At 38.4% G+C, this 10476-nt stretch overlaps 2 protein-coding genes and 1 non-coding gene across 6 annotated transcripts in view; 1 reads left to right on the top strand and 2 right to left on the bottom strand.

Annotated features, from left to right (window-relative positions):
* Nucleotides 1-353, bottom strand: part of rbm28 (RNA binding motif protein 28) — a 9970-nt gene extending 9617 nt beyond the window's left edge. Inside the window, exon 1 of the mRNA XM_077568294.1 lies at nt 1-353. This exon is cut by the window's left edge and continues 15 nt beyond it. Within this exon, the coding sequence (XP_077424420.1) occupies nt 1-103 (103 nt within the window). The 5' untranslated portion in view covers nt 104-353.
* A 567-nt stretch (nt 354-920) lies between these two features.
* Nucleotides 921-1002, top strand: trnal-aag (transfer RNA leucine (anticodon AAG)). The gene has a single exon. It is a non-coding gene; the product is annotated as a tRNA-Leu (tRNA).
* A 175-nt stretch (nt 1003-1177) lies between these two features.
* On the bottom strand, nt 1178-7528 carry LOC144054270 (transmembrane protein 53-A). 4 transcript variants are annotated; one of them, XM_077569544.1, is made up of 5 exons: nt 7484-7528; nt 7330-7380; nt 4896-5131; nt 4492-4738; nt 1178-3726 (listed from the first exon to the last, which is right to left on the bottom strand). In XM_077569544.1, exons 1-5 carry the CDS (start codon nt 7503-7505, stop codon nt 3365-3367), a joined length of 918 nt encoding a protein of 305 aa, XP_077425670.1. In that variant the 5' UTR covers nt 7506-7528; the 3' UTR covers nt 1178-3364. The 4 variants fall into 4 exon arrangements, with proteins under 4 accessions (XP_077425670.1, XP_077425671.1, XP_077425672.1 ...); XM_077569545.1 differs by having other exon boundaries at nt 4896-5128; nt 7484-7524; XM_077569546.1 differs by lacking the exons at nt 7330-7380; nt 7484-7528 and adding an exon at nt 6814-7199.
* Nucleotides 7529-10476: the final 2948 nt, after the last annotated feature.

Genomic DNA, 10476 nt, shown 5'->3' with positions numbered 1-10476 from the left:
CGAAGCACTGCTTGACGGGACCAATCTCGCAGAAAATCTCCTCTAGGCGTTCGTTCGTAGCTGACGCCGGCAACCAGCCGACGAACAGCGTCTGAGCTGGCATGCTTGCTCTCTGGTGCCTCGCTCACGTTAGCGTGCTAATACTAGCCTGTCTCCCAGGATTTAAAAACAAATCCCCAACGGTGTTTCGTCCCGTAATGAAACACCAAAAGTAATCCACTAAATGTACAAAATAGTAGAAGTTACAAGAGTGCATCCAAAGTTAAACAGAAGAAATCTCTGAAACGAGCACGAAAACTTCGGTCGCATGTTTACATAGCGTGGGTTGCCATCTTGGAAACAACACAGCGGAAGACGTCATCCGATTCTTCTTCTTCGTCGTTTATTTCCGTACAGGAATGAGCTCATCGCCACCTGTTGCCACGGTGATGAGGCGAGTACGTCGCCTCGCGTTTTCCTTCGGTATGTCCTGCGCCTGCCCTTTTAGAATTGTCACATTTACTTCGGATGAGCTAAATAAAGTAAGATTTGTTCAATTACCACCTTTGCTGAGGTAATAGGTAACGACAAATCACGGCTCACCTGTTTTCTGGGTTTAGTTAGCAAACTGAGCCATGATTGGTCGTTACCTGTTTCCTCAGCACAGTTGATGTCATCTTCAGCAAGTGGTAAAATTAGTTTTTAAAGGTATTAATTGTTCATGAAAAATAATGAAGTTATCACATTAATAATAGACAAAATATTATCTTATTACTGTTGAAAACGGCTCAATTAGTCAAGTAGCCTAGTCCTTCGCTTGCAGACACGCCTTTTCCATTTTCCTATTGGTCAGAAAAATATGTGCTGAGTCCTATTGTAGTATTTCGTATTGATGTAGTATACTTTGTATAGAATAATGATTTATATGGACCTTAACATACGGTAGCGTGGCCGAGCGGTCTAAGGCGCTGGATTAAGGCTCCAGTCTCTCCGGAGGCGTGGGTTCGAATCCCACCGCTGCCAGATTATTTATGAAAGGTTGAAAGAATTTGACTAAACAGCTTCAGTTAGAGTGAAGTGAGTGTTTGTTAACTTAATTAATGGTAAATTATCAAGATCTTTTACAGTACCACTGAGCAACTTTTACATTTTTAATGGCAATAGTTTGAGTTTAGCGTATCAATAACTTCTGAAGATAAATGGTATACATAATTTTTTTATTTTTGAAATAATGTACACATAAAGTCATGAACATTTTCACCAACCAGAAATGTACAGAACAATTCGCAAGAGACAGTGCTTCCACCATACATTCATTTGCACTGAACCCAAGAAACCAATGGGACAAGTTCTGATAATGTAGTGCAGTTGGACTTCAGTAACAGCATTGCTCATGGGCAATGAGAGCATAACACAAAACAGGCACATTTTTGGTTCAATTTTTCCCAAGCAAACATGCCACAAGAATTAAACAAGATGTTAAGTAGTCGAACTATGGAACACATCCAAAAGTAAATACTTCACTGATGTTTTTTTTGGCAGTAAAATGCTAACACAGTATTAGCTTCACCAAAAGAACAGGAAACCTACAGCAGCAGTTAGTACTTAATCGTTAATTTCACAAGTGTTTCTGTTTTAAAAGAATAATGTGAAAGATTAAAGCTTGACAAAACAAAACAACAAATACACCTCAAAATACAGTAACAGCCTTGTTTTGTGGGCAAACTTGTATTATTTGTATATCGATATAATTACCAAATGTTATGTTTTTTTTAGAATAAAAGTCAACATTTAAGGGAATAAATCAGTTTTGCATGTATAGTCATAGATATTGGGAAAAATGCATTGAATTTTTATTTTAACATAATACTATTTTTTTTAAAATTGCAATTACTTTTTGCGTGGAAAAAAAATAGCAGTACATCTATATTACTATTATCAAGTTATCATGAAAATGTTTTGGTATTTCTCTGATTTTACAAAAATTATATCCTTCAAGTTTGAGAAAGTTGTCATCTCATAAGAAAAAAAATCATATTTCTCGAGAAAAAAAAAACATTTTCTACTTAAAATATGGCAGTAGCTGTATTTCTTTCAAGCTATAATACAAAAATAAATTTGGAGGAAAATCCGCACACTTTCAAGAATACAGTTGTATTTTAGGGAAATGTCATCTTCCAAAAGTTGCAAAATTTCATCCATCCATCCATCTATTTTCTTAGCCGCTTTTCCTCACAAGGGTCGCTGGAGCCTATCCCAGCTGGCTTCAGGCAGTAGGCGGGGTACACCCTGAACTGGTTGCCAGCCAATCGCAGGGCACACAGAGACGAACAACCACACTCACAATCACACCTAGGGACAATTTTGGAGTGTTCAATTAACCTGCCATGCATGTCTTTGGAATGTGGCAGTACCCAGTGAAAACCCACGCAAGCACGGGGAGAACATGCAAACTCCACCCAGGAAGGCCGAAGCCCGGACTTGATCTCACATCCTCTGCACTGGGAGACGGACGTGCTAACCAGTCAACCACCGTGCTGCCCAGCAAATTTTCATGACCCTTTTAATATTTTCAGCATAAAAAGACTTTATGGGCATATGGTCACATTTGTTTGTTGACAAAAAAAGAAGAAGATATTTTCTGGAAGAAAATATAGTAGTACCATACTAAGGATAAGTGCAAAAAAAAATTACAACAATAAAGTTGTATTTTTGCGGGAGGGTTTGTAACCTTATGAAAAAAACAGTTGCAAAACTTTAATACATTATTTTTTTAAGAAGAATAATCTTATGAAACTCAAGTCATATACATATGAAGATAAAAATGAGAAATCATTTTCATCAATCATCAGTCGTATTTTGGAGAATGAAGTGGGATATTGTACATTTACAAAAAAGTCTTACTTAAACTAATTCCACATGTAATATTAGGCATTTTCCCCATACAAAATATGCTTAATCTTGTTAGATTGACACTTTTTCTTCTTAAAAAAACACACGATTATTTTATCTAAAAAAAATCTCTATGGGACTGTCTTGAACATTCTTACTTTTCCTTGTAAAATACAAATATTACCGTCAACGTTTTCTTCTTCTTCTGTGAACAACTTTTTTTTATCTTGCAAAATTTACAAATTTCTTTTGATTACATTCAACTTTATTCTCATAAGATTACAACTATAATGTAGTTAAGTTCTTCTATTTTTTTTGTGCAGCCTCAATACTTCGTAGAGATCAATACCTGAGATTTAGCTTTATTACCGTAACATGCATTTAAAATAAATAAGTTAACTACCACTATGAGAACCTTAGAAGATCATTTCAAGTTAGTCACAGCACTTGGAGCAAGTCCGGAGTGAGTTAGGTCTCTTTTTTTTTCCCACAGCTACATCTTGGACTTGAGCGGAACGAGAGGGATCGAACGGAGGAAGGATTCCAAAGTATCCACGTACTCTTGCGGGTGGGCCTTCAGGTGGCCGGCGTGTTTGGAACGCTCCCATTTCTTGACGGTGAGGGGCACGGCGCGCCCTCGCCAGAATTCGATGACCTCCTCCAGCGCCTGTGGGTCACTCAGCGGATCGTTGTCGCAGTAGAAGAAAAGCGCGGGGGCGGTGACAGGAGAGTTCCAGAAAACTTGGATGCTCCTGTTGTAGTAGTTGGTGGTTTGGCGCTTGAAAGTGTTGAAGTACAGCAGGCTCATGTGTTTCACCGGCGTCTCCCAGCGAGGAAAGGCAATCTTGGCCACACCTGAGCATGCAAGACAACACTCGCTAAACATTTTCACTGGCTTTAGCTGACACTACAGAGCAATTGCAAATCTCAATTTGGATCTATATGACTTTATTATTATTTTTGGTTACGCACCACCCCCTCCTCTAAGAAAGAAGAAAATATTTCGCACCCTCCAAACTGTCTGTCGCAACTGATAGGATACAAATGAAAATGATACTATTTATAGAATCATTTTTAGATAAAATTGTTTTAAGTACACTTCTGCAGAGGAGCTAATACTTCTGAACTTTAACAATGAGAGTGCCACTGCCACCTACTGTAGTGTATGTGCAATTACATTTTATCCTATTTAAAGTGTTCCCTGAGCTTTTAAAAATCAGATTCATTAATTAATCAAATATAACAGGTTAATCAATTATATGAACGTTAGTTGCAGTCCTATTTGAAATCGAACATTTCCAGTTCCAATTCCAGATCCAAATGATTCTCGATTCAGATTTGTTTTTAGGGGGCAGGTGCAAAAAAAGTTTACACATGGTTTAAATTAGGGGTGTCTAAACTAAGGCGATCCATTTTTTTTTAGTAGCCCCCAACAAAGACGACAATAAACATTTGACACGGCCTGTGTCGTCTGCCTGCATTGCACTAGAGTACTTACTTTCCACGCTGGGTGGCAAGGCAGGTGAAAAGAATAAGTAGTTCTTATTTCTCACTCACTTGCTTTCAACCAATCACAAATCATTGTAAAATATGTGATGTCAAGGTTAAAAACGCACTGACCTGCAGCCATCACCTCCACGGAGCCCGCCACAAGGCTGTCATAAATTTGTCCTTTAATCCTCCCGGTGAGTGTCTCGTACTTCTGCGGGTCCTCGGAAACGTGCACCAACAGCTGTGAGAAGGTGTAACCGCCGATGGAGAAGGCGTGGACGAGCAGCGGCCGCGACGCAAAGCGCTCGCTGTGCAGCAACTCCAGCAGCTTCTTGCCGTGTTGCAAACTCCAGCGAGGCCATAGGAATTCTTGCACCTGCAAACGGAGGATAGACAGATCGATCTATTTTTTAATTCTGTCGTTTGTTCAATCGATCGATAGCTAGAACGAACACTGGAAAGGAACGGAATGATAGAACAGTAGACAGAACGGACGATAGAACACTTGGTAGAATAGACACAGACAAACTTACCTCACTCTCCACTACAAGCACATCAAAGCCGGTGCGAAGGTAGATCTCACAGTACTTAGCTACGGCCTGGGGACGCGCTCCCAACCACGGCAGCATGAGCGTGAGAGGTTTCTGGTCTTCCCATGTGTGATTCCGTGGCGAGGGTGTGACTTGCTCGGCCATGTAGAAAGTGACATTTTTACTGAGGCGGTGGCAGGAGAAGCTTTGGCGCAAGATGCTCCTGGTCACCATTGCTGCTGCCGGGAGACCCGATGGAATGAGAGGGACAGAATGACATTATAGTCTATTAAAAATGTGAAATTACTGCAAAATTAGCTTATGATGATGATAACATGCTAAGAGTTGCTATACTAACTAGTGAGACAGTACAAAAAGTGTGCAGGTAATCCACATCTTGCCCAGTATTTAGGTACATAACATGAAAATATCTTTAGTATTCAGGTAATATTTATAATGAGAATCAACAATTCAGTCAAAATTCGGTGAAAGGAAGATCTCCGCTCATGGAAAAGCACTGGCCTTTGGATTGTTGTAATTTGGTTTGGGAGGATTAGTTTGATTTCAAAATGTGATGAAAAATGTTTTCACCGTGTATGGTGTGGTGCGTTGCGAAAAAAAAAAAAATATATATATATATTATATATACAACTCTTAGGTGTACCTAATGTTTTGTCTGGTGAATGTCAACTACATCACAATGTTCAATATTGTTACAGATAATACAGATTTACATAATAATACACAATTATACAAAGTGTTCGGTATCTTTCAAGTATGTAACAAAAAGATGAATGAAGATCATTGTTGCTAGGTCAGAAAAAAAAGCACCCAGACTCACTTCACCAACCGCCTTCAATCTGACGTCCCTCTACAACGGCGACCTCCATGGAGAGGCAGACCGTGAATGGCAAAACATAATTTAAAAGACGATAAACATATTTCTCTTTATTTGTTATTACATTGATTTAGTAATTCGAAACAACTCCACAACGTGTTTTGTGCTTATTGCGAGTCACGCAATCTCCCTGCATTAAGTTATGCGATGAAATCTATGAATTGCTTTAAAGATATTCCTTTATTTATATAAAGTAGAGGAAATAAAAGGAGGATTTGCTGGGGTCAAAACCATAAACAATTGATCAGAATCAGCCATCTTTGTTGTTTACATTCGCCTGGAACGCTGAGGTTGGACCATTTTTATTATAGTTTTGGAAGTTTTCTTTTTAGTTAGTTTTAACTTCGTTTTGAGTTTTGTTTTTAAAATGTAATTCATTTTAATAAATTTTCAGTGGTGCTGTTAGTTTTTATTAGTTTTAGTTATATCATAAATGCTTAGTTATAGTTTAGTTTCAGTTGGTTTCAGTATTAGTTATAAGTTGTTTTTTTTTAAAGTGTATTGTGCGCAATATTTAAAAACCACCATGGGAGTGACATCATCTGAAGGTCATTTTCTATTGGCTACTGCTAAATGACGTCACTTTTGTGTGACACACTTTCAAACGTCCTTATTACGGTTAATATGAAAATAAATTACTTAAAATCACATTTAAAATCATCCCCAAAGGCTCATGCATTAAATAAATTACCAAAGTCATTTTTTGCTATAATTATAGTTAGTTTTAGTTAGTGTTGTAAACATAAAATGTAGTTTGAGTTAGTTTTCTTTTTTTTTTAAGTATTTTTCTTTGAATTTTAGTTCTGTTTTTTTCGTTAGTTTTAGTTAACTAAAATAACCTCGGTCACAGGGACAATCGGAGTGGGATAAAACCGACTTCCAACCGTCCCTGAATGCAGCATAATTCCTTTATAATCGTGCAAACGATGAGGGAGGAAGGAGGCTAATCAAGTCATTTTCATGAAATCACAATTCCGTCAGCTCAATTAATCAAGTGTTACAGATTTAAAAACGATTGTAGACCTTGTCGGCGGCAGTCCGTACTGGTGGTGGTAAGTGTCGAAAAGTTCAAAAGCCTGAGGACAAACCGCAGATGACTATTGTCTTCCTTAACGTGTCACTCTTTTGAAACCCTGGTTTTTATCTGAAAGGCTGGGGAAATTGTTTTGTTTCTTAGCTGTAAACATTGGTACGCATCAACTCTCTCTCCTGGTCATCACAGTGAACGCGTTTTAGCCCTAAAACAAAACAACAGGACTCCTGTTTTCAGTTGTCACCTAAATATGTGACACTGATAGGAAGGAAAGTCTTCCTAACGAGACAAAATGAGGGCAAATTAAAATAACTACTTCTTCTGTGTGTTGCATCACGCATCTCAAAGTACAATTCTGCCCCCTTTAGGAAGGAGACAAAAGGGAAACCAGAGAGTCGTCCGAAATAAACACTTGACCAAGTTTATTAAACATGTGTCATGTGCATTTGTCATTTAAGTTGTGGAACGGAAGGGATATTGCGGACGAAAAATGAATGCCCGCTTACCTCGTTTGGGTGGCTCCTCAGAATTGAGCCCACTCGTTAAATCAGCTGCGACTTCAATAAAAATAAAACATATTTCGTTTAATGTGTAGTTTCTCCAGAACCTCTCGTTTCTTCAGAATGTTTACATGGATGTATTTGACTATGGTTTACCTACCAGTAATCGAATATAACCCCATAGCGTCAAGTGTCGCACATCCAAGTCTCTGACGCTTGTTTTTTTTTTTTTTTTAAACTCCGTCATAATGCGTGCGGAAATGGCGTCAGAGTTTGAGGATCATTTTGTGTATTCGCATCAGCGTTTAAAAGGGGGCCATTTGGGGGAAATTCCTCTGACAAACTTTTGTGAAGGAATTCGTCCAAATGAGTCCCAATTACTAAGCTTTTTTTAACCTAAGCTTTTTTGTGTGGGTATAGCATATGTTGTAAAAATGTCATGATCATTTGGAGGATTTGGCCTATAGGCAGGGCCGCTGCTAGTCCCTAAACTGAAAAGATAATGCCCCCCACCTGGATACTACCTCACAAAGTCACCCCCCCCCCTTTTTACTTTTTTATTAATTAATAATCACTCTAATGCTGCAAAATCCCATCACGGTAGTATTGAGTGTAATAAAGTAAATTCACATTTAACAATTAAATTAGAGCAAAACCACTTAACAAGTAAAGTGTTCTGCGCAACAGTGCAAATAACTAGACACATTTCACAAACAGCTGCATGCTTGACAGGCATCAATGCCTTCTCGTAAATAGTGACTGTATACTGGAGAAAATAAACAGTATGCATTAATTATAGGCCAAAAAATGAACATAAAATAAAGGAACAAGCATATAAAATGCCAAACCAAAATAATAATAAAAATTGGTCATAAAAGTGCAAATATGGAAGGCACTTTAAATAAATGAGAGACCATAAATTTATCTTTGAAAAACCCATATTTCAATTAACTTATCATTTAAGGGAATATTTGTGTGGCGATAAAATTGTCAAACTACTTGCAGGATTTATATATATAAATATATATGTATATTTATTTATTTATTAAACCAATACGGTATTTTTTTTACTGTCACTGTCATCTTTTTCTTTCCTTTTTTTTTTGCTGTGATCTGATTTTGCATTCACTGAGAAAGTGACACAGCAGGTGCATCAAATCTGCTTTAAACTGCACTGCAGTTAACAGGAAAATAAATCATATTAGAAATTGTTGAGGTTTACTGTGGCAATACTTGATCTGGGGTAATGATATGTTAGCTTTTTGCTAACTACTAACAGCAAACAGGCAGTTGCAGCAACACTTACTTGTGAGTGAGTCACGGGCCTCGTCACATATTTTTTTCTTTTTAGTTTCTCATCGCCTGTGTATTTCGACGAATAGATGTATTTGCGTGAAAATATTCCTGTGTAAACTGTGGCCAAGAAGGGGGATAGGCGGTGGACCGGAGGATCATTTTGCACGAGCACCGGGAGAGGCAGCGGTGCGATGTTACGTCATGATGAGAGGAGAGGAAAGCGAATGCCAACTGTCCACTAAATGATTAATTTATTACTTTATTTTCTTGTCCGAACAATAGCATGGCATGGGTCTGCGTATGCTGCCTATAAAAGAGAGGAGAGAAAAAAGACACTTGCCTGGTGCCCTTTGAGGCCATGTGGTGCCCTATACGCACAGTGCGTTATAAGCGTATAGTGTTAGATATTATTAACATTTAAATTCTTTATTTTCATATATTAACCATTGTTATACATTATTAACATCTTAATTATTTATATTAACCATGTTGAAAGGTTTTATAGACGTGTAAAGCAAGTAGTGTTGAACTCAGTATAATTTGACCTTAAGCTGGGACATATTATTTGGTCTAGAAGTTCCTTCTCTGTGGGAAAACACATTTGGTCCTTGAGAACAGAATCTGTTTTGAACACGCACCCCTGACTCTGTTTTCGCCATCGCTCATGGAAAAGTACCCAGAGAGTATGTTTTGTCTACAAATGAAAGAGAGGCGGTCGGTTTTAACTATAAGAAGCCATTTTACACGTGGAAGAGACACATTCGGCGGTCTGAATTCCACCTGTTGAGTGATGAATTGGAGTCTGTTACGATGTCCAGAGATCTCTGTTAGATTAAAATCATTTTTGCAAAGGTGTTTTGTCTTACATTAAATCTGTCTTCAAGTTTTGGAACACGCAAAGAGGACAAATATTTTTGATTCCTCTTCAATAGGAAGCGGTGACCCTGGGTATAAGGGCCCATCCCGTCACTGCTAGTCACTTTCATTGTCTTTGTAATGGATGGCTCGTCCCTAATTGCAGGTGTAACTAATGAATTGTCTGAAACATAAAAAAAAAAATTGGCTCTATGTTTTTCCATATCTTGCATATATAGTAAGTTAATTTTTCAGCTTTTTGCAACAAACATGAAAAAAGCCTCCTTTGTCACAAGCCCTTGTTGTCTCTAACTTTGTTTGTGCAGCTTTGTTGCTGCATCTTGCTCTCATTCCCGGTGGGTTCCCACCCTGCACCGGGGGTCCCCGCTGACTTTGTCTTGCCGGATTACGACTTATCCAAACAGCAACCCCAATGGATTTAGACCACCAAATGTTAGGCAACAAATTTGGTGGCGTCTCTTGCTGACCTCATGTGTTTAGCCTACCATTGTTCCTTTCCGGTCGCCTTACTCACGGCTGGCTTGATGCTTTCCTGTATCGCCCGATAACGGATGGATCACACGGAAGGAAGGTCGCGTTTTCACTGCACTTACCAGCTGTGTAAATTAACTGAAATTTTATCAAATGTCTCTTTGGCTGGGTGTGACAGGAATTTTGTGTTTTGTTATACATGAGTATCATGGGCTAGCCGTTAGCCAGTGGAAGGAGATAATGTATGACTTTGTTTTACGTCCATAGTTATGTGGATCAACATCTATTTCAGAACGAACCAGGGAATTGAAATAGGCCACGAGGCCAGTGGATTTCACCCCTACCCCACCCTGGATAAATGCACTACGTATGAGACAATTTGATTATGATGATTTTCATAGCAAATAATTGATCATCATACACTGATGCCAAGCTCTGCCCGCTTTAGGTGTATGCAAATATGTTTCATCTGAAGATGTAATCAACAGGAAAAAAAGCGGTGAACATATC

The sequence above is a fragment of the Vanacampus margaritifer genome, chromosome 6, assembly GCF_051991255.1.
Source record: "Vanacampus margaritifer isolate UIUO_Vmar chromosome 6, RoL_Vmar_1.0, whole genome shotgun sequence".
Lineage (NCBI taxonomy): Eukaryota > Metazoa > Chordata > Actinopteri > Syngnathiformes > Syngnathidae > Vanacampus > Vanacampus margaritifer.
Note: the sequence above shows the minus strand (reverse complement) of the source record. Positions and strands in the feature narration are given on the sequence as shown.

Bases quoted from the DNA above. Each gene is read 5' to 3' on its own strand.
- LOC144054270 (XM_077569544.1), bottom strand. From the start codon at position 7,505: ATGGGGTTATATTCGATTACTG. The intron at 4,739-4,895 runs GTAAGTTTGTCT...CTCCGTTTGCAG, and splicing joins TGCTTGTAGTGGAGAGTGAG to GTGCAAGAATTCCTATGGCC. The intron at 3,727-4,491 runs GTCAGTGCGTTT...TTGCATGCTCAG, and splicing joins CGTGGAGGTGATGGCTGCAG to GTGTGGCCAAGATTGCCTTT.